The 26,742-nt window shown below is 38.7% G+C and overlaps 2 protein-coding genes across 6 annotated transcripts in view; both read right to left on the minus strand.

The window, feature by feature from the left end:
- Window positions 1-902: 902 nt before the first annotated feature.
- On the minus strand, window positions 903-2,394 carry gnrh1 (gonadotropin-releasing hormone 1 (luteinizing-releasing hormone)). Of its 2 annotated transcripts, XM_090216494.1 has the most exons (4): window positions 2,366-2,394; window positions 2,036-2,178; window positions 1,410-1,490; window positions 903-1,099 (listed from the first exon to the last, which is right to left on the minus strand). In XM_090216494.1, the coding sequence occupies exons 2-4, from the start codon at window positions 2,171-2,173 to the stop codon at window positions 1,070-1,072; spliced, it is 249 nt and encodes an 82-aa protein (XP_090072620.1). In that variant the 5' UTR covers window positions 2,174-2,178; window positions 2,366-2,394; the 3' UTR covers window positions 903-1,069.
- A 648-nt stretch (window positions 2,395-3,042) lies between these two features.
- Window positions 3,043-26,742, minus strand: part of LOC110502487 (receptor-type tyrosine-protein phosphatase epsilon) — a 66,269-nt gene continuing 42,569 nt past the window's right edge. For 3 of the 4 annotated variants that reach the window (XM_021580534.3, XM_090216940.1, XM_090216939.1), the window contains 16 exons: window positions 18,374-18,510; window positions 18,111-18,201; window positions 17,883-17,959; window positions 17,715-17,751; window positions 17,409-17,506; window positions 16,754-16,873; window positions 16,071-16,234; window positions 11,450-11,585; window positions 11,205-11,354; window positions 10,984-11,077; window positions 10,661-10,737; window positions 10,438-10,572; window positions 8,581-8,706; window positions 8,182-8,333; window positions 5,678-5,813; window positions 3,043-5,480 (listed from right to left, as the gene is read on the minus strand). In XM_021580534.3, coding sequence (XP_021436209.1) covers window positions 5,406-5,480; window positions 5,678-5,813; window positions 8,182-8,333; window positions 8,581-8,706; window positions 10,438-10,572; window positions 10,661-10,737; window positions 10,984-11,077; window positions 11,205-11,354; window positions 11,450-11,585; window positions 16,071-16,234; window positions 16,754-16,873; window positions 17,409-17,506; window positions 17,715-17,751; window positions 17,883-17,959; window positions 18,111-18,201; window positions 18,374-18,510 — 1,805 coding nt within the window. In that variant the 3' untranslated portion in view covers window positions 3,043-5,405. Of the gene's footprint in view, window positions 5,481-5,677; window positions 5,814-8,181; window positions 8,334-8,580; window positions 8,707-10,437; window positions 10,573-10,660; window positions 10,738-10,983; window positions 11,078-11,204; window positions 11,355-11,449; window positions 11,586-16,070; window positions 16,235-16,753; window positions 16,874-17,367; window positions 17,507-17,714; window positions 17,752-17,882; window positions 17,960-18,110; window positions 18,202-18,373; window positions 18,511-26,742 lie in introns of all 4 variants that reach the window. The other variant, XM_090216941.1, reaches the window with a different exon arrangement.

The following is a 26,742-nucleotide window of genomic DNA, read 5'->3' on the forward strand; positions in this document are numbered from 1 at the left end:
CAAGAAAATGATTGCATTATGCAAATTGTAACCATGAATATTAAACGAACGATGTTAGGTATCACAAATGAAGAACCATTGTTCAGAAAGTGCAATGGAAAGTGGTTTAATTTCTTTCTAATTCTATGTGCTTTAAAAATGTTCACCTTTTCCCTAAAGTACCGGCGGGTTTGGGTTCATTGGTGGGCATTACAACCACACGCTAACAATGAATGGTCTCCCTCGTGTTGGCACTGTTCATGAATCATGGGCCCCTAATGCACTGCGCGATTAGTGAGGTACCATGTCTGTTGGGTTTTGCCAGATTATGAGTTCTATTTAAAACAAATGCCCCCTGCAGATTCCTTTCCTTGCCTGATATGAAATGAAAATGTGTATAACTAACACCAATTTATTGAACGACATTAAAGTTTTACACAGTCTTTTAGTGATGTCTATGATCCTGGCAAAACTATTCGAAAAATGTCAACCCTCTTGACATTTCAGAATTCTTTTTAACAAAAATAAAATGCAAGTATTCAACAGGTGACACACTCACATACATTTGAGGTCAAATAAATGTCCTGTTTCAAAAGGCAAATGGTCTTGTGGTTTTTATGGATGAAATTATAAACGACTGACAAGCAATACGATCTAGTTATAAAAGGGACATAGACCACTGTTTCAAATCTAATGACACCATTGGATTTGAATACATTTACTTAATCACCAGCTGTTGTCATGCTAAGGTTGTTGAATTACAAGTTGATCATGCTTGTCGGTCATGGAAAACAAATAGACAATCATTTTCAATTGATGGTTTATCAACTCCACCTCAATCTTATGATGGGTCACTAATTGATGAATCCAAAATGGGATACGACACTGCAGATACTGTATTGTAAGGACATACAAAGAGACATATCTTTCAATCACTCTTTATTACAATTTTACAGGAGGTTAGTGTTTCATACTTCAAGTAAATTACATCAATCTAAATGTGATCTTAGTTGGAAATGGACAGAACTGTTCTTGAATGCTCCATCATCGCTGTCTTCTTGCTTTTTGTGAAGAATTATCTCACAGTTCTTTATTTATGTGGCATTCGTTTCTTCGACATCTAGGGAAACAAAGTGTCAATGTCCGAAGTCTACTTTATGTTGCATAATACTGTGTCTACAGTATATTACAATGATGTATCAGAAATTAGCAACATTGTCTCCATACATTTATAAGTACCACTTCAGGAAAGCTTTCCGTTTGTCAGCCAAAACTCTCATCTTAACATTTCTTTCAGATACTTTGGCATATCTTTTTACAACATATTACAAGGAGACATCAATTCAATATCTTTAGACGAAACAAGGGCTTTACCATTAGAAATACAATGAATACACTATCTAACCTAAAATATGAATATGAATACTTACTACATCATATGGTCTCAGTCTCTCTGGGATATGGGCACCTGTCTCCTCAGGAAGAGCCATTACACCACCTGTGTCCATCATCTTGATAGCAATATGTAAGAGGAATTTGTAATGTTATTACCCATATACTCGATATGCAACACCCTCAAAGAACTTCTTAAACTTTGCCTATGTACTCTTGAAAATACTGCTTCTTGAACAAATATCTCACTCCAAAAATAACGGCCATTTCTGAGATACTGGATCTTGCAAGCCTGGCACGACAATCATACCATGCTCAAAATCGATTTGGTCACTCGTTTTGCCCATTCTGATGTTCAATCGAACAGTAACGGAATACCTTGTTGCTTGTCTGCCTGCATTATATAGCAAACCACGGCCACGTGACTCACTGTCTGTTGGAGCGATACATTTTTGTGAACGGGGAACTGACCCATGAGTGTATATATATATATATATATATATATATATATATATATATATATATATATATATATATATATATATATATACACATGTTCACAGGTTTTCAAGGCACAGTAGATTTACTTAAAGGACAATTACATGTATGTTCAGGTAGACATAGTTACTTACATACAGGTAAACATAGGGTAAATAGTACTTGCCCTGATGGTGGCCTCCAGCTCCCCAACACTTCTCTTTCCTCCAGGTAGCCACCCATACGACCAATGCTGAGAGAAAGTGACCTGAGCTATCAACGCCAACATCACCACCTGCACAAACGTTTTGCTGCTAAGATCCATGGAAGCTGGAAAAAAAAGGCAGTAAAATACAAGCTACATTTGATAGTCCAAAGTATTTTATCGTAAATCAAATATAGTTTGGGATTGTCTTGCAATGGTTACCTATTCAACATGCACTTAGTAGATATTATCAACACATAAATCAGTTAACAATTTTAAATGTACTTGAAAGCATATGAATGAATCACATACTGTCCGTTCGGTCTATTCCTTCTTACAGTGTGGTGGGAATAATCACGGGCCCTTTTTATAAGGGTCGTTAGAAATGGAACAGTCTGTGTCATTAGGATTATAATCCCTTCTCCACAGGTGTGACACACTAAGTGCCTAATGGACACGAAACGTCACCAACGGGACCTGCTTAGTGCATAAGCTTCAAACTGAATTTAATGGAAACAAACAAATTCGTAATGTGTTAAGAGTTGACGTCAGTGTAGATATTATAAATATGTAATGTTTGTAAATTAAATAATATATGTCTCAATAAAAAAGTTACTTTGATACAAGTGGCAGCTGGTGGGAGGAGCTATAGGAGGACAGTCTCATTGTAATGGCTGGTGGGAGGAGCTATAGGAGGACAGGCTCATTGTAATGGCTGGTGGGAGGAGCTATAGGAGGACAGGCTCATTGTAATGGCTGGTGGGAGGAGCTATAGGAGGACAGGCTCATTGTAATGGCTGAATGGAATGAAAGAAACGGAGTCAAACATGTGGTTTCCATATGTTTGATGTGTTAGATACCGTTCCATTTATTCTATTCCAATCATTACAATGAGCCTATCCTCCTATAGCTCCTCCCACCAGCCTCCACTGTTTGATAAACAATGTTTTGTATCTTTTACAAATATTCAGAAATGAATGGCAAATTAGTTTATTTTCATTGCATTTATTGCACTCAGAATATAAAAATGTAAACTTTATACAGACTTATGATTGGGGCGGCAGGTAACCTAGTGGTTAGAGCTTTGGACTAGTAACCGGAAGGTTGCAAGATCAAATCCCCAAGCTGACAAAAATATGTTGTTCTTCCCCTGAACAAGGCAGTTAACCCACTGTTCCTAGGCTGTCATTGAAAATAAGAATTTATTCTTAACTGACTTGCCTAGTTAAATTAAGGTAAAAAAAATAAGAGGCTGTACAGGAACAAGATGCTTGTGCAATACAGCAACCACTAGCCTTAATTTCATACTCAGTACATAAGACTGATTCTAAATGAAGACACAATCCTTATATCTTTACCTAATACAGTTTGCCATTTAGCTTACAGTACATACAGGTGGTCCTGAGAATCGAACCCACTTATATACTGGCGTTGCAAGTGCCATCCTCTACCAACAGAGCTGCAGATAACCACTCCTTAGAGGTTATGAATGCATAAATGTACCTTTGGTATGAAAAGGATAGCCTAACAACACTTAATAACCAGGTAACCAAGTAATTCAAATTTGTGTTAAATTACATTTATATACTGTGTATATATTCCACAGTAAATGACAGTACATTGAAATTCCAGAAACTAGCATCCTGAAATTTGCTATTGTCAATAACCAGGTGGCAGGTAGCCGAACGTGTTGCCTAGCGGTTGGGCTAGTAACTGAAAAACCACTGGTTTGAAATCCCTGAGGCAACTAGGTGACAAAACTGTCAAAGTGCCCTTGAGCAACACACTTCACTATAATTGCACCGTAAGTTGCTCTGTATAAGAGTGTCTGCTAAATGATACTAATAATCAAGTTAATTAGTGATTGATATGAGGGCACTATGACTGAACACTCCTTATCAAGAGGAAATTGATGCCTGTTTCTAAATTGTACTTTTCAAGTTGAGAACTCTATAAACAGAATAAATAATGTATTTTTGGTATTATAATAATTTCCCTTAACACCAATCATGTTTATTACAGAGATGAAGGCTGTTTTATTAACTATATGGAAACAGTAAAATGTATATTTTGTTGGAATCTATCTTCTTAATTTATCTATGTCTACTTGAAGTTGAAGTCACTTGTTGACAATTGTTTCTTGATCAGAAAGGTTTTCCAATCTTTGTATGGCACTGCTTCATGCAAACGCTGAAATGTTAGGTCCAATATACTGTAGTTATTTTGAAAAGCATACAAATGCTATATATTCTACCTTTAAAAAGTTAGTACAACTGTATGTACAGTACCAGTCAAAAGTTTGGAGACACCTACTCATTCCAGGGTGTTTCTTTATTTGTGCTATGTTCTACATTGTAGAATAATAGTGAAGACATCAACACTATTAAATAACACACATAGAATCATGTAGTAACCAAAAAAGTGTTAAATAAACAAATCAAAATATATTATATATTTGAGATTTCCAAGAGTGTGCAAAGCTGTCATCAAGGCAAAGGGTGGTTGTAGAATCTCAAATATATTTTGATTTGATGGTTACGACATGATTCCATGTGTTATTTTATAGTTTTGATGTCTTCACTATTATTCTACAATGTAGAAAATAGCACAAATAAAGAAAGAAAAAAACAATACTGTTGATAAAAATAAACATCATACACAGCAAATATTAAATGGCACTTAAGTCACTTGTAAGGTCAGTAATACAATGACAAACTTTTATGGCAGGTTGTGTATCTTCACAACAGCTGTTTTTTTTTGTCCAATCTGTGGACTTCCACAGTATGTGCCACAGCTATGGTACAGACCACAGGCAACGAAAGGCAATCTTGTGGTAATGTTTTTAACATACTCAAAATGTACATTAAATTCTACATTATATAAATAGATACAGATTATATGCATAAGTTAATCAATATACACTGAGTGTACAAAACATTAAGGACACCTGCACTTTCCATGACATAGACTGACCAGGTGCACCTCAATATCAGGAAGCTGGTCCTTAATGTTTTATACACTCAGCGTATATACATAATGTTAACATAATAAACCATTCATTCCCATTTTTGATCAAATGGTCTTAGGTTTTCAATTCAAAACGTTTGACATCCAAATACTCAGGACACAAAGCTAGTTGAAAAGTCCATGACTAAATAGACATAATATTTCATTTTCTTTTGGGCTGTTTTGAACGAGCTAACAAAAAAACAGACAGAGATACAAACAAATATATTACAATATTGAACAATAAGTTTAAGTACTGTGTTTAAGTGCAAAGCGTAAAAAGAGCGATCTAACAAAATGGTATATGCCTGTCGGAAAAATACATGGGTATATGTAGCAGATATTGTCATTTGAAGTTGGCATAGTCTGAGAAAATGTCAACAAAATCTTGAACCACTCTGTAGCAGAAGTCATATTGTTCCTGAAACAACAAACAAAACACACAACACAAACATAAATCACTGAAATACATCATTGTCATTCTATTGAGGATCGTTTGAATATGTCATCTTTATCTTTGAATGAATTTAGGCTACCATCATGCATTAAATCTCTATGATAGAAATTGTATCCAAACATTGCAAACAATGTGTTGATGCTACAATATGTAATACCTACCACAGTCTGAACCATGTGTGGTCTCTTCATGCGTAAACTCTTGACTGTCTGAAACACGTCCAGTAGGCCCTCGGCTTTCACCCGCTCCAGAATATTACTCAGGGCGATGAATGTCCCAGTCCGACCCGCACCAGCACTGAGAAATAAACCCAGGACAGAATCGTCATCATCGACTAACTACCATTAGAGGGTATTGAAATTATGTGCTTAGAACTGAATGTGAATCAAAGGAGTATACTACATTACATACACCCTTAGGGTTCTACATGTTCACTGTCGTGCTGTTTGGGCTGCATTGAGCGCCAAAGCAATGCACTGATTTCACAACATTCAGGTAAGTTACACTACACGACTAAAAGTATGTGGACACCGCTTCGCCGAAGATCTCATTCCAAAATCATGGGCATTAATATGGAATTGGTCACCCCATTGCTGCTATAACAGTCTCAACTCTTCTGTGAAGGCTTTCCAATAGATGTTGGAACATTGCTGCGGGGACTTGCTTCCCGTTCAGCCACAAGAGCATTAGTGAGGTCGGGCACTGATGTTGGGCGATTAAGCCTGGCTCGCAGTCGGAGTTCCAATACAACTCAAAGGTGTTCCATGGGGTTGAGGTTAGGGCTCATCGCAGGATCATTCAAGTTCTTCCACAGCGAGCGACAAACCATTTCTGCATGGACCTCACTTTGTGCATTGGGACAATGGCATGCTGAAACAGGAAAGGGCCTTTCCCAAACTGTTGCCAAGACCTAAGGGGCCAAGTCCGAACCATGAAAAACAGCCCCAGACCATTATTCCTCCTCCACCAAACTTTACAGTTGGAAAGGTGGCATCCTTCGACGGTGCCACGTTGAAAGCCATTCTGCTGCCAATGTATGTCTATGGAGCTTGCATGGCAGCATGCTTGATTTTATATACCTGTCAGTAACGGGTGTGGTTGCAATAGCCAAATCCACTAATTTAAAGAGGTGTCCACATACACTATATATACAAAAGTATCTTGTTAGAGGTTGATAAGAGATATCTCTAACAGTAGAGCTCCTAGATCTACACCTTCCTAGTCTCCCATTTCCCTAGCCATAGGGCTATACTGCAAACCTAACAGCTTACAGTGGTGTCCTTTCCCATTTGTATTGAAAACAATTAGTTGGAGAAAAGGTGACCTTTGACTAATAGTACTAATAATCAGCCTCCCTTAAAGAGACACTAATCCAAACGGTAGCACTAATAAATCTGCTATCTCTCACTCTCTTTGGATTGAGTCTGTGCTTACAATGCTGGTGAGAGCGAGAGAGGAGAGAGGGCGATTGTAATGGCCAAGCACCCATTCCCAACGGATGAGAAAAAACTTTAAAAAGCCCCTCTTTAGACAGGCCCTGATGAAGGAATACGAGAGAGTGATGACACCATTTCCTGTCGTTAGCTCATTCTATCAGATTAATCAAAGCGCGAGTCGTAGGAGATTTCACTTTGAGAGGTTTTAATTGACTGTGAATCAGTGGATTGGATCAATCCCAGTGGGCCGTGCTGCATGATAAGTACTTCACCTGGAGCTACGTATGTTCTGATCAGAGCTTTCACAGCAGTCTTTCACACAAGTAGTAATAAAGAGTTGGCCTGTAGAACAGTCTACAAAGGCTAAATGTACCATTTATTGAAACTGACATGACCAAAATGGAAAAAAAGTAATCTATATTCTTTAAAACATAATTTTGTGTTTGGTATCATCCTAATGTCTTTTTTACCCCCTAGATTCGATTGACGCAGTACCTACCAAAAAAATTGAAGTTACATAAAAAATATATATATCCCCATCAAAATCGGTCAGTTTAAGCTAGAGATATAGCTATTTTTTTTTTGGTTGCATTGGATGTGTCTCAATCCACCGCATCTGCCAGTGCACTTCACATCTTTGGTGAAAAGTAGTAGAGTTAGCACAAAAACGTCTGTAACATCCAAATGGTTTGACCTACAAACTATTATGACCACTCTATGCTCTACGACCCCTGAAGGTAACCTGTACCAGTTTTAAAAAACAAATGAAATATGATGGTAGTTTTGTGTCTACCCCAAAAAGGGGATACATATGTGTAAATAAAAAAGAAATACATATATTTCATGATTTTTTTTTTATATCTCCTAGATATACTGTAGGACAGATACTTTTAAACCTTGTTTTTTCATTATTTATTTTTTTACTGTCCTTTTTGCTATTTATGAATGCGTTATTCAATGCGTTTCTATGGGCTTTAATAGCAAAGGCCAAAATCAATATTTTCTCAAATAATTTTGGGATATTTTTTTTTACACCTAAAGGAGTCCTAAAATTCTAAATCCAATAGCTAAATGATCCATAGAATAACCATCTGAAAAAACAACAAAATGTCACCTTTGCACCCCCCAGCCCCCCCACACCCCTCAACGTCTTGCGCTCTACAGAATTAAAAGGGCATTAGTTATGAGGCTACCAGATTTGGTGTGTGTGTACAGTACATGTACCTTACCTGCAATGTACTATGATAGGGTGGTTTCCAGACTGTTGTTGCTGTCTCTGCACTGAAGCAATGATGTCGATCATTCCCTTTCCCTCTGCCGGTATTCCGATCTCAGGCCAGCCGTGGAAATGAAAGTGTCGGACATGCCTTGACTGTTTTTCCTGGCGATGGGAAACATATGTGATTCATCATTACATACATTCGTATACCTGGTAACAATAAAGGTAAACCTAACATGAACTTAAACTAATTCACTTCAAGATAAGACACACATTTAGATAACAGAATGCCATTGATTAGGGGACCAAACTCAGTGATTCTCCAGGACAAAAATAAAGATCAAATAATATATTTAAAATACATCCATATTGGATAGCTCGCGTGCTTGTTTATGTAAAGGAAACGTACTGGTCCATATGTGAGCACCATGTCCTTCAGAGTGAAAGTGTCACATAGGGCATCCCCCTTCAGCTCCAAAGTGTAGTCTTCAAATGTCGCAGTGCCCTCTGCTGGCCAGTACTGGAAACATTTGTCCTGAGAGAAAGTGACACATAAATGTCAGGCAGGGGTGTCAAACATAAAGCCCACAGGTGGGAAAAACAACCTACATCTATATTGAAATGACTAATAATAAATCGAAACTGTGTAGAAATTATAATGGTTGAAAATAAAATATAATGAAAATGGATCAACATTTATAGTCTCTCTGTTCAGCTTAATAAAAATTCCCAAAATTAAAGCTACAGAGTCAGGCCACATTGAAAATACAGAAAAACGATGGATAGAAATGTCTTTGCTAATTTTGACAACAAGGCATGTTTGAGCGGACTTACAGACCACTAAAGTGGTCCCACGGGGCAAAATGTATTTGACACCCTGATGATGTAAGGCAATTCTACTTGGACATTTCTGTAGAAGACTATAGAACATTTTAACCTCCCAAAAATTCAAAGATAAATAAATATGTTGTGTATCACTATTAGAGGCAGCTAACTAGCAATGTGCATGCCCAGCCCACCTGAGGAGCTCTATTTCCTGTATATGAGGGGTGCAAAATCGACTTGTCACTTATATCTTGTTGGATTGATTGCTTTCATTTTACACTGTTGGCTCTTTCCCACTCTTGCTTGTGCCATTTTTTCCCCCATTAACGTTAAGACCTCGGAAACATTTGAAATTACCTGTTAAACACATTCTAGTAATGGCTGAAATGGGCTCAATGGAATACAATGGTGTTGGAATACAATGAAAAAGTAAACATTTAATAAAGTTGACATTTTTACAAATGAGATGTGCTGAAATTAAAGCAATTACTGAATATGAACACTCGGATTATAGTGATACTGATCTCTCAAACAATGTAAAGCAGGGATGTCCAACCTTTTCTAGCATGAGAGCTACTTCAAAAAGTATATATATGCTACAAAAAATATGTATAATTCAAGCTTTTAAATAGGCACATTATTCTCTTCTCCTCTCCCCTGCAACTCTTCCCCAGGTCCTTAACGCACAAAAGAAAGTAGTGCACTATATTTTATAAACAACTGTAAGAGGGGGCCCTATAAAATAATTTTAAAATATATTTTCCCAAATTGTGTCTCCATTTTTTATTTTTCACTCTTAAAATTACAATTGTTCATAGAGAAACAACAAAATTGGATGTTCTGAGTCCATGTCAAATCTTAAATCACAGCGACATGTTGGAGACCCCTGATGTAAAGTATGCATAGATAGGTGTAATCTACAGCCAAGCATTTTGTTTTTAAATCGTGGGGGTATCCTTCTCTACACACTTAAATTATGCAAGGGAATGTGACAACAACATTCATTCATAATTAATGAGGCAGCATAGACAGTGAAGGTTAGCACTGCGGTAGGCCTAAACAGAGGAAGTCTTTGGTGGTTGCAGCCATGTTATATAATGTGTGCAAATACACCCAGTATATACAAATGAGGCACATATAATTAATTTAAAAAATACCCGATATACTAAGAAAATGTACATTAGGAAAAAAAGGTGACAATTTACTGAGTGAACTCCATTCATTATGTATGTGCCAGTACAATGTGTTATGTGCTATAATTCCATTAATATAAGATTTTAAAAACGCAAGAAGTTCAGAGGATCATCATCCATTGTCCAACTGCAGCATTCATCAGAATTGTATTTTAAACCTTTTAACCATTTTGTCGACTGTTGCTAAAATAACCGCTGTTATTTACTGATTAGGCTGTAGTTAGCTCTTGCCACAGTGGGATCCGTACCTGTTCCCTCTCCTTGAGTTCAGTGAGCATGACAATAGAGTGACACCTGTACTCCCACACCATCCTCCAGAAGTCCTCCACCGTGTGGGACAGAGGACCTTGGGTAGCAATGAAGTAGTCCTTCTGTCTGTAGCCCTGGAAAAAAAAAACACTGTTCAGGGCATCATATACGTAAATACATAAACGGCTCTGGAGAAAGTTAAATGAGCTTCTAAATACTTACATCAATAAATGATGCATTGATGTAGTCCGTGAACTCTTGGCCCCTTTTCATTGACAATATAACCCGGTTGAAGTCATCTGTGGTAAAGCAAAAACCTTAACAACTCATTTATTTCCAACAATAGTTCAACTACTTGTGTCATTTGTGTCATTTAACTACAGTATATTAATTCCAAAAACTAAGACAACTTCAAAGGGTTAACTTGGCAAAGTTTTTAGGCCTAAAATGAATTCATATCAAGCATCAATACAGCACTAAGAGTTTGATGGTGGTAGCGTTGTAATGTAATATGGAACAGTTAAGAGTGTCAGAGCATTCCTTACATGGAATGATCTGAAGCACACGGTTCTTCTTCATGTTGGCAGGAAGGTTTCCGGTCCTCATGTTCTCCTTCATTATGCGTACATTGGTCAGTTTCTGAGGAGAGGACATGGAGTGAAATTAGGACTACTTAAGAGAGATGGCTATCCTCATTTGAATGTGGCTATAAATGTGAGACAATTTAGGAAAGCAGATATACAGTAAGTGTTTGACTGGCCCTTACCCTGAACTCTTCTTCTAGGCCCAGCCTTTCGAGGGGTGCTCTGGTATTGTGGAGCTTCTGCAGATGGCCTTCCAGAGAGGACACATCCAGCTCTGTGTCACCATATAGATAATACTCCAACAGAGCCTGATAGATGAATGAGTACTGCATCTGAAATACAGACAGAGTGGTGAGAGATGGGGTGAAAGAGTCATCTTTGCATGTTTGTACTGCAGGAAGACATTGACATGTCAGGAAACACTTACATCAGTCTGGACGAGTTGAGAGCGCTGCTCCCGTATTCTGGTCACAAACCCAAAGACATCCAGCCTCTGCTCTACATGCATCATGTCAATCATGGCGTCTATGACGATAAATGTTCCAGTCCTTCCTACACCAGCACTGAGGAAAGACAAGAGACGACAGAATAGTGAACCTTACATTGTCATAGAACTCTGAGGTAAGTTAGATGATTCAATTGAAATATAATGCACTTTTTCCGTGGCTCAGTTAGCAACAGGAATCTTGATTGTGGTATGGCCTAAAATGTGCTAAATTGCAACATGTCCAAAATAAATATTCTAAAAAGCCACATGTCTTACAAGCCAACAACATCCACAGTGTTTGAAGGGCCAGTCACACAGAGAGCAGTCTGAGATACCAGCATACGGTGATGGAAACCAATCAATGAAGCCCATTCAGGAAGCAAAGCCCCAGTGCCAACACCTGATTCAACAGTTGTTCCTGCAAGTGTCTAACTTCGGTGGTGTAGTCAGAGGCAACATGCCCATAGGGGGAAGGTGCCCCCTCAGATTTGTTCTGTTTAAAAAAAATACTTATGTATACAGTACCATTCAAAATGTTGGACACATCTACTCATTCAAGGATTTTTACTATTTTCATTTTTTTTTTAACAGGACAATGACCAAACACACCTCCAGGCTGAGTAAGGGCTATTTGACAAAAAAGGAGAGCGATGGAGTGCTGCATCAGTTAACCTGGCCTCCACAATCACCTGACCTCAACCCAATTGAGATGGCTTGGGATGCGTTGGACAGCAGAGTGAAGTAAAAGCAGCCAACAAGTGCTCAGCATATGTGCAAACTCCTTCAAGGCTGTTGGAAAAGCATTCCTCATGAAGCTGGTTGAGAGAATGCCAAGAGTGTGCAAAACTGTCATCGAGGCAAAGGGTGGCTACTTCGAAGAATCTCAAATATAACACATATTTTAATATGTTTTACACTTTTTTGGTTACTACATTATTCCATGTGTGGTATTTTCATAGTTTAAGTCTTCACTATTATTCGACAAAGTAGAAAATCTTTCAAAGATAATTCGTAAAAGTCCAAATAACTTCACAGATCTTCATTGTAAAGGGTTTAAACACTGTTTCCCATGCTTGTTCAACGAACCATAAACAATTAATGAACATGCACCTGTGGAACGGTCGTTAAGACACTAACATCTTACAGACGGTAGGCAATAAAGGTCACAGTTATGAAAACTTAGGGCACTAAAGAGGCCTTTCTACTTACTCTGAAAAACACCAAACGAAAGATGCCCAGGGTCCCTGCTCATCTGCGTGAACGAGCCTTAGATATGCTGCAAGGAGGTATGAGGACTGTGTGGCCAGGGCAATAAATTGCAATGTCAATACTGTGAGACACCTAAGACAGCGGTACTGGGAGACAGGACGGACAGTTGATAATCCTCACAGTGGCAGACCATGTGTAACAACACCTGCACAGCATCGGTACATTCGAAAATCACACCTGCCGGACAGGTACAGGATGGCAACAACAACTGTCCGAGTTACACCAGGAACGTACAATCCCTCCATCAGTGCTCAGACTATCCGCAATAGGATGAGAGAGGCTGGACTGAGGGCTTGTAGGCCTGTTGTAAGGCAGATCCTCACCAGACATCACCGGCAACAACGTCGCCTATGGGCACAAACCCACCGTCGGTGGACAAGACAGGACTGGCAAAAAGAGCTCTTCACTGACGAGTCGCATTTTTGTCTCACCAGGGATGATGGTCGGATTCACGTTTATCGTCAAAGGAATGAGCGTTACACTGAGGCCTGTACTCTGGAGAGGGATCGATTTGGAGGTGGAGGGCCCGTCATGGTATGGGGCGGTGTGTCACGGCATCATCGGACTGAGCTTGTTGTATTTGCAGGTAATCTCAACGCTGTGAATTACAGGGAAGACATCTTCCTCCTTACTGTGGTACCCTTCCTGCAGGCACATCCTGCGCGGTTCAGCACTCAACGGTCCCGTTCTGTGAGCTTGTGTGGCCTAACACTCCATGGCTGAGTCATTGTTGCGTCTAGTGATTTCCACTTTACAATAACAGCACTTACTGTTGACCGGGACAGCTGTAGCAGGGCAGAAATTTGACGAACTGACGAACTTGTTTGAAAGCTAGCATCCTATGATGGTGCCATGTTGAAAGTCAGAGCTCTTCAGTACGGACCATTCTACGTCCAATGTCTGTATGGCGGTGTGCTAGTTTTTATACACCTGTAAGCAACAAGTGTGGCTGTAATAGCAGAATCCACTAATTTATAGTGGTGTCAATATATTTTTGGCCATGTATAATTTTAGCCCCCCCAAAAAAATATATATAGACACAGTTGAAGTTGGAAGTTTACATACACTTAGGTTGGAATAATTAAAACTCATTTTTCAACCGCTCCACAATTTTCATGTTAACAAACTATAGTTTTGGCAAGTCGGTTAGGACATCTACTTTGCGCATGACACAAGTAATTTTTCCAACAATTGTTTAAAGACAGATTATTTCACTTATAATTCACTGTATCACAATTCCAGTGGGTGAGAAGTTTACATACACTAAGTTGATTGTGCCTTTTAACAGCTTGGAAAATTCCAGAAAATGAAGTCATGGCTTTAGAAACTTCTGATAGGCTAATTGACATAATTTGAGTCAATTGGAAGTGTACCTGTGGATGTATTTCAAGGCCTACCTTAAAACTCAGTGCCTCTTTGCTTGACATCATGGGAAAATCTAAAGAAATCAGCCAAGACCTCAGACCTCAGTCTGGTATATCATTGGGAGCAATTTCCAAACACATGAAGGTACCATGTTCATCTGTACAAACAATAGTACGCAAGTATAAACACCATGGGACCACACAGCCGTCATACCGCTCAGGAAGGAGACGCGTTCTGTATCCTAGAGATGAACGTACTTTGGTGCGAAAAGTGCAAATCAATCCCAGAGCAACAGCAAAGGACCTTGTGAAAATGCTGGAGGAAACAGGTACAAAAGTATCCATATCCACAGTAAAACGAGTCCTATAATCGACATAACCTGAAAGGCCGCTCAGCAAGGAAGAAGCCACTGCTCCAAAACCGCCAAAAAAAGCCAGACTACGGTTTGCAACTGCACATGGGTACAAAGATCGTATTTTTTGGGAGAAATGTCCTCTGGTCTGATGAAACAAAAATAGAACTGTTTGGCCATAATGACGATCATTATGTTTGGAGGAAAAAGGGTGATGCTTGCAAGCCGAAGAACACCATCCCAACCGTGAAGCACAGGGGTGGCAGCATCATGTTGTGGGGGTGCTTTGCTGCAGGAGGGACTGGTGCACTTCACAAAATAGATGGCATCATGAGGAAATAAAATGATGTGGATATATTGAAGCAACATCAAGACATCAGTCAGGAAGTTAATGCTTGGTCACAAATGGGTCTTCCAAATGGACAATGACCCCAAGCACACTTCCAAAGTTGTGGAAAAATGGCTTAAGGACAACAATGTCAAGGTATTGGAGTGGCCATCACAAAGCCCTGACCTCAATCCCATAGAAAATATGTGGGCAGAACTGAAAATATTTTGTGCGAGCAAGGAGGCCAACAAACCTGACTCAGTTACACCAGCTCTGTCAGGAGGAATGGGCCAAAATTCACCCACCTTAATGTGGGAAGCTTGTGGAAGGCTACCCGAAAGGTTTGACCCAAGTTAAACAATTTTAAGGCAATGCTTCCAAATACTAACTGAGTGTATGTAAACTTCTGACCCACTGGGAATGTGATGAAATAAATAAAAGTTGAAATAAATCATTATCACTATTATTCTGACATTTCATATTCTTAAAATAAAGTGGTGATCCTAACTGACCTAAGACAGGGATTTTTTACTAGGTTTAAATGTCAGGAATTGTGAATAACTGAGTTTAAATGTATTTTGCTAATGTGTATGTAAACTTCTGACTTCAACGTTATATAGAAATATTACTAGCCAACCAGCAATGTTATGAAGTTGGCTTTATCTAGCTCAGATAGGTTCCCAATCCACCAACTGCATAACTAGCTACCAAGAAGTAATTTCAGGCTATCAAGTTAGAGTAGCTAGCTTGTCTAACTATCTTAGCTGGCATGCCTGCTGGCAATGTGGGTAGACCTTAAAAAAACAAGCAAATCTAAATGTACTGTGTAAGAATCACATTCCTTTCAATCTTTTACCCAGAGTTAATCAAAAATATACATAGAATAAAGCAAAATGATTATCGCTCTAGATTGCAGGAAAATGCTGTTTCAGGTGTTTAAATAATGCAAAATTCTCCAAATGACTCCCCGCCATCCTCACGTACCGTGTGCCCCCTTAGATCGGTCATGATGCCCTTTTGTAAAGTAGTTTCATATGACATGACACAGGCATTGAAATTCCAGCCATACCAGTACTAAATAAAGGGAAGATGATTGGCATACTTTTTTAGTAAACGATTTTACATTATAATCTTGTTAACTTATACAAATCATACCATTTATATTAACCACTATAGCCTTCATTTAGTACAACCTGTAGATATGAATTTCCAGTTACAATCCCCAGTCTCCTCCCCTGGTTCAGTACCTGCAGTGCACCACGATGGGTCCTGCATAAGACGGGTTGACCGTCTTCACCTTCTTGAGGAACTTGAGCATGCCAATGGGGGAGAAGGGTACCCCAAAGTCAGGCCAGTTGGTGAAGTGGAGCTGGGTGACCAGGCAGGGAGCCCTGGGGCCATCACTCCCCTGCTATTGACAACAGGAAAACACATCAATCATTTAGATAATAAACTGCAAATTGTCACACTCTGATCTATTTCACCTGTCTTGTGCTTGTCTCCACCCCCTTCCAGGTGTCGCTCATTTTCCCCATTATCCCCTGTGCATTTATACCTGTGATCTCTGTTTGTCTGTTGCCAGTTCGTCTTGTCTCGTCAAGCCTACCAGCGTGGTTTTTCCCGTACTCCTGTTCTCTCTAGTCCCTGTTTTCTAGATCTTCCGGTTTTGACCATTCTACCTGCCCTGACCCTGCCTGCCATTCTGTACATTACTGACTCTGCCCTGGATTACTGACCTCTGCCTGTCCTTGACCTGTCGTTTGCCAGTACCCTCATTTGTAATAAACATCTATGATTCGAACTGTCTGCATCTGGGTCTTATCCTGAGTCCTGATAGTAAATACCTGGTCACAGTCTCACACAGCATCATGTTTTATAAGTGAGGGATCATACGCAGGGTTGTCATGTCGGCACATACAATGACACTTACATATTGTACACAGAACTTGCGCATGGTGTAGTCCACCAGTACAGTAAAGTCCTCTGCTGCCACCCTCATATTCCCATACATCCAACAGCCCTGGTCTGGCCAGTACTGGTAACACTTGTCCTGAAGAGAGGTGAAATGGACATTCAGCAAAGCAAAAATTACAAAATAGACACTACTTGAATAGTTTCACCAATGTGAATGGCAGAGACTTTCATGGGGATTAATATTACTGACCAGGTGATAGAGTTGACAGAAGTGATAGTCTGTCAGTCAATAAGTTAATCACTCTGATGTTGTAGACCATTAATGAGACTCTCAGACTAATTATAATCAAGCCTTGGGATGACTTTATCAACAAATTGTTAAGTGCCACTAAACCCTTTGTTTTGTTATTTATTGATCAGCCCCTTGAGGTTCAATGGAATGTGATGCCAAGTCATTTGGGGTGACATATTGTATGGATTGGGAATGTTAGGAAAGGGTCAAACGCATAACCTTGAGGTGTGAGAAGACAAGAAGGGGCCTAGCAAAGGCCCTTTAGAACATCTAAGGATGTTGAACTGTCAAATCATTCCACACGAGATCCAATTCGCAAATCTGAAGACATTATTTACTGGTTGTATAAGCAGATAAGGGATCAGCCAAAGTGAGAGACCTCTTTTCTCTCTTTCAGGTTAGTGAGCATCACTATAGTAGCAGTCTTCTGTTCCCAAACCATCCGCCAAAAGTCTGCCACAGTGTCGTGCATTGGGCCTATGGAAAAGAGAGAGTGACACGCTTAACACAGACGTAAGAAGACATACTGTTGATATACAGTAGGCCTAGTGTGCTGGAAAATGGCATATACTTACATAAAAGAGTTCATTGAAAAAAATGAATCCACTAGTAGTACAGTATTTTTACAATAAACATTTTTACAATAAATATTATTTTACAATAATGTTGGACATAGCTTATTTACCTTGAGCTGCAATGAATTTGTTCTTCTCTTTATAACCCTGGTGAAAAATAAAATGTGTTTTGGCAAGTTACAGTAGTTATTAGACCGTAATGAGAAAGGAAGTAACACTGGATGCATTGAAATGATTTATAATAGGATGGAATCAAATACATAGTAAATATAACTCACATCTATGTATGAGGCATTTATGTAGTCCGTACAAGAATAACCATCGATTTGAGTTAACAACACTCTAGAATGGTCATCTGTTGAAAATGTCAAAAGAGACAAAATTGTACTAGGAAAATAGGTATCCTGTTTAGAATTATTTCATTACATGTTATCATTTTATTTGTATCTCTCTTAAGTGGGTTTAATGGTTGCAAAATGTATTCCTATAACAATTCCATCACTCACATGGTAGGATGTTTGGATATCTGTTCTTGTCCCTGTTGATCACCCTGCTAGCCTCCTCAAAGGAGCTGTGCTGGTAGCCACAGGGCAGTGACTACACAGACACAACACAAACACAGGGGGTCAAACTATGAAGCCATTAATGTAACCCTCATACATGCAGCATAGTATGTAACAACTATAAACTCTACATGACATTATTAGCATTAACAAATGAAGGTATCACACTACTGTGACTACTATGTGTTGTATGAAAAGGAACCCACATTGAACTCCTCTCTGAAAAGCTTGCAGTCGTCTGCCGAGCATATCCGGAACTGGTCTTCTAGCGAGTCCAGGGGGATGGGGAAGTAACGCTTGGATGGAGATGGGGAGCGTGGGAGGAGGACCACTGTCTGCTCTCCTGTGTAAAAAAAATAAAATACATGTAAACATCAATGTTTTTACATTCAGTACAATAATTGTGATATAACTGAAATAATAGTTCTGCAATTCTCTTTTGTAAAGTAGATGACCTAATAAATGTGATGAGGTGAACATAAGGAGGGTGACATCATACAGGGATTCATAAAAACAACTGACTGAGTCTTCAACTCTCACTCACACTTGCTAAACATTGTACTTTACATGTGGAGGTTACATTATAACTTACAATAACACACCTCATCATCGCAGGACAGAACATCTCTCCCTCCCCCTTACACTGAACCCAAACCGGCTGCGTGCGTGCGCCATCGTGCATAAATGTATTTTGTCAAACGCGATCACGACACACAGGTTCAAATATCAAAACTCTGAACCACTTATATGAATTTGGGGATAGGTCGAAAAGCATTAAACATTTATGGCAATTTAGCTAGCTAGCTAGCTACAGTGCCTTGCGAAAGTATTCGGCCCCTTTGAACTTTGCGACCTTTTGCCACATTTCAGGATTCAAACATAAAGATATAAAACTGTATTTTTTTCTGAAGAATCAACAACAAGTGGGACACAATCATGAAGTGGAACGACATTTATTGGATATTTCAAACTTTTTTAACAAATCAAAAACTGAAAAATTGGGCGTGCAAAATTATTCAGCCCCTTTACTTTCAGTGCAGCAAACTCTCTCCAGAAGTTCAGTGAGGATCTCTGAATGATCCAATGTTGACCTAAATGACTAATGATGATAAATACAATCCACCTGTGTGTAATCAAGTCTCCGTATAAATGCACCTGCACTGTGATAGTCTCAGAGGTCCGTTAAAAGCGCAGAGAGCATCATGAAGAACAAGGAACACACCAGGCAGGTCCGAGATACTGTTGTGAAGAAGTTTAAAGCCGGATTTGGATACAAAAAGATTTCCCAAGCTTTAAACATCCCAAGGAGCACTGTGCAAGCGATAATATTGAAATGGAAGGAGTATCAGACCACTGCAAATCTACCAAGACCTGGCCGTCCCTCTAAACTTTCAGCTCATTCAAGGAGAAGACTGATCAGAGATGCAGCCAAGAGGCCCATGATCACTCTGGATGAACTGCAGAGATCTACAGCTGAGGTGGGAGACTCTGTCCATAGGACAACAATCAGTCGTATATTACACAAATCTGGCCTTTATGGAAGAGTGGCAAGAAGAAAGCCATTTCTTAAAGATATCCATAAAAAGTGTCATTTAAAGTTTGCCACAAGCCACCTGGGAGACACACCAAACATGTGGAAGAAGGTGCTCTGGTCAGATGAAACCAAAATGGAACTTTTTGGCAACAATGCAAAACGTTATGTTTGGCGTAAAAGCAACACAGCTCATCACTCTGAACACATCATCCCCACTGTCAAACATGGTGGTGGCAGCATCATGGTTTGGGCCTCCTTTTCTTCAGCAGGGACAGGGAAGATGGTTAAAATTGATGGGAAGATGGATGGAGCCAAATACAGGACCATTCTGGAAGAAAACCTGATGGAGTCTGCAAAAGACCTGAGACTGGGACGGAGATTTGTCTTCCCACAAGACAATGATCCAAAACATAAAGCAAAATCTACAATGGAATGGTTCAAAAATAAACATATCCAGGTGTTAGAATGGCCAAGTCAAAGTCCAGACCTGAATCCAATCGAGAATCTGTGGAAGGAACTGAAAACTGCTGTTCACAAATGCTCTCCATCCAATCTCACTGAGCTCGAGCTGTTTTGCAAGGAGGAATGGGAAAAAAATGCAGTCTCTCGATGTGCAAAACTGATAGAGACATACCCCAAGCGACTTACAGCTGTAATCGCAGCAAAAGGTGGCGCTTCAAAGTATTAACTTAAGGGGGCTGAATAATTTTGCACGCTCAATTTTTCAGTTTTTGATTTGTTACATTTTTTTGAAATATCCAATAAATGTCGTTCCACTTCATGATTGTGTCCCACTTGTTGTTGATTCTTCACAAAAAAATACAGTTTTATATCTTTATGTGTGAAGCCTGAAATGTGGCAAAAGGTCGCAAAGTTCAAGGGGGCCGAATACTTTCGCAAGGCACTGTAGCTTGCACTTGCTAGCTAATTTGTCCAATTTAGCTAGCTTGCTGTTGCTAGTTAATTTGTCCTGGGATATAGACATTGAGTTGTTATTTTACCTGAAATGCACAAGGTCCTCTACTCCTCCAATGAATCCACACATAGAATGGTAAACTGAGTCGTTTCTAGTCATCTCTCCTCCTTCCAGGCTTTTTCTTCTCTTGACTTTATATTACGATTGGCAACTTTCATAAATTACGTGCATTACCGCCACCGAGCTATTTTGTCTTTCAATCCCCCACGTGGGTATAACCAATGAGGAGATGGCACGTGGGTACCTGCTTCTATAAACCAATGAGGACAGGGGAAAGACAGGACTTGCAGCGCGATCTATTTTAGCTCTTGGCAACGCAGACGCTCGTTGGCGCGCGCGAGCAGTGTGGGTGCAATAATTTAATAATATAGATTAAAAAAAATATTTTGCGACGCGAGCGGTGTAGTCAGCCTGTCACCCAGTTTCCAATCTGGGTGTAAAGCTAGATTCCTCCCTGACATTTGACCCGCCACATCAGACACCTTTGTAAAGCATCATTCTATCACCTCAAGCACGTTTCCAAACTCTGTCCCACCCTCACTCAGTCTGATACAGAAAAGCTTGTCTATGCCTTTATCTCCTCGAGGCTGGTTTACTGCAACACACTCTTCATCGGGATCCCAGGCAGGAGTCTCCAGAAGCTCCAATACATCCTGAACAGAGCTGCCAGAGTGTGGAAACGCCACCACATCATCCCCATCCTGGCATCTCTACAATGGCTCCCAGTCTCATTCCAGATTGAATTCAAAAACCCTCCTGCTGATTTTCCAGTGTATTCATGGCAATGCCCCTCCTTATCTCAAATAACTGCCCTCCCTTAACCCCACCCGCACCCTCAGCTAGACTGCCCCAGCCTCTGGAATGCCCTTCCGGGCCACCTGAAGGCACAACAGACTCTGGGCTCCATTAAAATGGGCCTAAATACCTTTCTCTTTAGGAAGACTTTCTGCTGATAGCTTGCTTTTTTTTATATATATATATTTTTAAAAATAATTATTACATAAAACACAAGGAGTGGGTAACATCAAAGTATTAGAACTTGAAGGACAAACAATACAGCATCAAGACACTATCAAACATCTATCAGTCTTTCCGCAACAGAACCATCCTTGTGTGTGAGGGTGCGTGTGCGTGATAGTGATATAAAATATGTCATAGTTTCCTTTTTCATGATCACAATCTTGTGAAACCCGAACACTCCAAGGCCCCCCCACAGTTCACCAATAGCTGTCAACCATTCGAGACTCCTCCCACAGTCCCCCCCCCCCCCCCGAAGAAAAAAAAATTATAAATTACTAATTGAAGTAACGAGAAAAAAGGAAAAGACAGAAGAAAACAGAAATCAATGCAAGAAAAACAACTATAATAACAATACATTTAAAACAAAGGACATCAAGGACAACTGAAATCACAACAGCAGTGCCTACTTTATATGTTTGTGTGCATGTCTGGCACTTTTACATGTATATGTGTGTGTTCTTGTATGTGTTTATTTGAATGAGAGTGTGTGTATATGCATGTGTACAAACACCTGCATGGCATCAGCCTCAGGCAAACCAGCATTAATTGTAAAAACATTGCCACTTAGTGTCATTCAAATGTACTTTTATTAAGTTTTATTTTGACTTTTTTCCCCTTTATCGTTTGACCATCATTCTCTCTCCCACACAGCAACTCCACTCCCACTTGTCTCCAATTCCACATACCTTCCCTCAGCCCATCCCATCTATCTCTGCTGGCCACCCATTTCGTCTTTCTACGCAACACACATCTTTCAACTATGCTATGATGTATAACGTACAATTTCAATCTATCTAATCGAATAGAATCTACAAATTGCATGTTGAAGATAAATACTTTTACTAATAGTATTAGTATATTAGTAATTGACTGACCCGTTCTCTCCAGATCTCCTAACAGTACTATTTCTAGGGTCAATTTTAGATCAATGCTATGCATTTTCAGCCATTCCTGAACCTGAGACCAGAAAAAGGCTACCTAAGGGCAATACCAAAATAAATGGTCTATTGATTCTGTATCCTCACAACAAAATCTGCAGAGCTTCGATGATTTTATGCCTCAAATATTCAACATTTTGTTGGTGGCAAGAATTCTATATAATAATTTTAGCTTAAAAGCACGATGTCTTGAATCTTGCGTTGTTTTATATATCAACTCGTACACCCTGTACCATGGAATCAGAACATCAAAAATCTCTTCCCAACTCTTTTGCAATCTGTATGGCACAGTTGTCAACATCCTGGTCCTCAAATGAAACTGGTATACTTTCCTATTTATGCTATTTTTATTCCTCCGCCAGTTTTGATCCTTCATATTGGGCAGACAGACCAGCTCCCTACCTCCTCCCGCCTCCTTCATTTTTGGGGCAAAGCTGGAATCAATTGGTTGTACTCTTGGATTGAGCAGACCTTCCCATACAGTTCTGATAACTCCATGAAGGACATAACTCTACCATTACAACATAATTTAAGAACAAAATACCCTTTTCAAACATAAATACAGGTATTTTATCAACGAGCACATTTGAGTTCAGCCATAATATTTGTTCTATCTTTTCAGGGGGATGAAATTGAAGCCAGATCTGCAATGCTTGTTTGAAAAAGACAGATACTTTGAAAAAAGTATCATTTTCAATTAATCGAAAATGAGACATGGCAATCTGCACAAAGGCCATTTTTAAACAATGGATGAGCTTTTCTTATTAATCTACTTGAGAACAATTTAGGGTTCAAATAAAACTTTTGAATGAGTGAAGCTTTTAGAGAGAGGTTTAGTGCTTTTATATTTAATAATCTCAACCCACCGAATTCATATTCATTATATAGATAGGCTCATTTTATTTTGTCTGGTTTAGCGTCCCAGATAAAGCTAAATATTTTTTGCTCATATGATTTGAAAAACAAATCAACAGGAGTAGGCAGCGCCATAAGTAAGTGAATAAACTGAGATATGACTAAGGAGTTAATTCGGGGAATTTTTCCATAAATAGACAGGTATTTACCTCTCCATGGTTGCAGGATCTTGTCTATTTTTTACAAGTTTTCTATTGAAATTCATTGTGGAGAGCTTATTTATATCTTTTGTGATATGAATCCCGAGTATGTCTACTTCACCATCAGTCCATTTTATAGGTAAGCTGCAAGGTAATGTAAAAGTTGTATTTTTTAAGGATCCAATACGTAATATTGTACACTAATCATAATTAGGTTTTCGTCCAGAGAGTACAGAAAATTTACCTAGATCTTTAATGAGACATTGCAGGGATCTAGCTTGCGGACTTAACATAAAACTTCAGTCATTGGCATACATGGACACCTTAGTTTTTAAGCCTTGGATTTCTAATCCTCTAATGTTGTTCTTGGATCTGATTTTAATAGCTAGTATTTCGATGGCCATAACAATATGGTGACAGCGGACACCCTTGTTTAACTCCTCTTGACAATTCAAAACTCTGAGAAGTAGCTGTTGTTTACTATTTTACACCTTGGGTTGCTATATTATTTTATATTTTATAAGAGAATCACCAAAATTGAAAAAAATCCAGGCATTTTTAAATAAAATCCAGTCTTACTTTATCAAATTTCATTTCATTTCAAAATCCGCTATAAATACCATTCCTGGCTTCTCATATGTTTCATAATATTTCTAGTAGTTGTCGTATATTATCTCCAATGTATCGCCCATGTAAAATATATGTCTGATCAGGATGAACAATACCTTGTAAAACCCTTTTAATTCTGAGTGCTATGCATTTAATAGTATTTTTGCATCACAACATTGAAGTGTAATGGTCCTTCAGATGTTTTAGATAGACCGGGTCTTTATATATGCCATCTGTGTCTTGTTTTAATAATAGAGAAATTAGACCTACCTGACAGACTACCATTTCTATAGGAGTAGTTAAAACAATCTAACAATGGAGCTTTTAGTATATAAAAAAATACTTGATATACCTCTACTGGTATGCCATCAAGCCCTGGGGTTTTTCCAGACTGAAAGGATTTTATAGCCTCAAAAAGTTATTCCTCTGTAATTTGACCTTCGCACTGATCTTTCGATACATTTGTTCATTTTCCATTTTTTATATTATTTGGAAAGAATTCCTTACCGTAATCCTCATTCAGTGGGAGAGGATGAGACGGAAAAGAGAACATCTACCTAAAATAATTAGCTTCCTCTTAAAATATAATTTTGAGAATCATAGATGACTCAGTCTTCAGTAACGAGTTTCTGCAAATTATTTTCTGTTAGCGTTCCTGTATTGGAGATTCAGGAAGAAGTTTGTTCATCTTTCTCCACATTCCATCTAGTTTGCTATATTTTTGTAATAGATTACATTAGATCGTTCTTGAATAAGTTCCTCAAGTTATTTTTCCTCTAACTTATTTTGTATCTATGTAGTATCGTTTTTATTGCTATGTACCTGTACTATTAGTTCATGGATTTCCCTTGTTAGTCTTGTTTCTTTAGCCAGAAACTGCTTTTATTATTGATGAATATTGAATTGAATGACCCCTGAAGATACATTTAAAGGTATCCCAAACAATAAGGGGATTTGCTGAACCTATATTATACTGAAAAAATTCAGTTATAAATTATTTTGTCTCAGTTAAAAATAAGTTGTCCTCCAGTAAACTTTGATTACATTTCCAAAAATCCCTGTTCACGTGGAAAATCTATAAGAGTTATGTGAAGGCCAATTAAATGATGATCCGATCACATTCTGTCTCCTATTAAAACTTTTTAAATCTTTGATGCAAGAGCGAAAGAGACAAGAAAGTAGTCAAGACGACAAGCTGGATTTAAGTCTCCTCCATGTATATCTCACTAGGTCGGGGTTTATTAGTCTCCAAATATCCACTATTTCTAATGTGTCCATAATATTTGTGAATTCCTTAAGGGCCCGGAGATGATAGTTTGTAGAGTGATTACCTTTACGGTTCATTGAGGTACTTAACAATGTGTTATAGTTGCCTGTAAGTTCAATAAATTGGTATACATTTTTTCAAAGAAATGTGGATCATACCGGATTTGGACCATATAGAGTAATGCGACAAATCTCTTTTTTGTCCACATATTCAAAGGGATCCACCTTCTTTGCGAATCATTCCTGATTATTTGGACATTCAGATCGACATTTCTGTTCATTAATATCATCACACCCTTTGAGTTCCTTTCTCCATGACAGAAAATTATTTCACCACCACATTCCTTTTTCCACGCAACTTCATCTAAGGATGAAGAGTGAGTTTCCTGTAAGCAGTATATGTCACGCCCTGGTCTTAGTATTTTGTGTTTTCTTTATTATTTTGGTCAGGCCAGGGTGTGACATGGGTTAATTATGTGGTGTGTTTTGTCTTGGGGTTTTTGTAGGTATTGGGATTGTGGTATAGTGGGGTTGTCTAGAAAAGTCTATGGTTGCCCGAAGTGGTTCTCAATCAGAGGCAGGTGTTTATCGTTGTCTCTGATTGGGAACCATATTTAGGCAGCCATATTCTTTGAGTGTTTCGTGGGTGAGTGTTCCTGTCTCTGTGTTTGTTTGTTTGCACTAGATAAGGCTGTTTAGGGTTTCACGGTTATTGTTTTTTGTATGGTTCGTCATTATCTTTATTAAAGATGAATCGAAATAACCACGCTGCATTTTGGTCCGCCTCTCCTTCATCGGAAGAAAGCCGTAACAGTATATCTTATATTCCTTTTCTTATAGCCATGTAAAGACTGATCTTCTTTTTTTATAATCTGCCAAATCATTACAATTATAACTAGCTATACTTATTTCACCCCTTACCATAACTAGATAATATTCTCAGGCTAAATTGACCATAATTAGTGCTTGTAAAGTTACTGACATCAGATGTATTATGAAGGTCAAAACTAGAGCTTTCAAATGTCTGATATTTAGAATTCAAGAAGTAGGTTCTAGTGATATTTGTTTTATTCCCTTGCCTGTGAGCCAATGCCACAGATGTTAGAAAATTGAGACAAATTATGTCTAACAAATCTGAGTAGGTTGATGTGTATGATATTGGCTATGATATAATGAG

Source organism: Oncorhynchus mykiss, chromosome 23 (assembly GCF_057628025.1).
Source record: "Oncorhynchus mykiss isolate SJ-2025 chromosome 23, ASM5762802v1, whole genome shotgun sequence".
Lineage (NCBI taxonomy): Eukaryota > Metazoa > Chordata > Actinopteri > Salmoniformes > Salmonidae > Oncorhynchus > Oncorhynchus mykiss.

Excerpts from the sequence above, each read along its gene's own strand:
- gnrh1 (XM_090216494.1), bottom strand. The coding sequence starts at position 2,173 with ATGGATCTTAGCAGCAAAACGTTTGTGCAGGTGGTGATGTTGGCGTTG. Across the intron at positions 1,491-2,035 it reads AGCTGGAGGCCACCATCAGG|ATGATGGACACAGGTGGTGT; the intron begins GCAAGTACTATT and ends ATTGCTATCAAG. Across the intron at positions 1,100-1,409 it reads GACTGAGACCATATGATGTA|ATGTCGAAGAAACGAATGCC; the intron begins GTAAGTATTCAT and ends TTGTTTCCCTAG.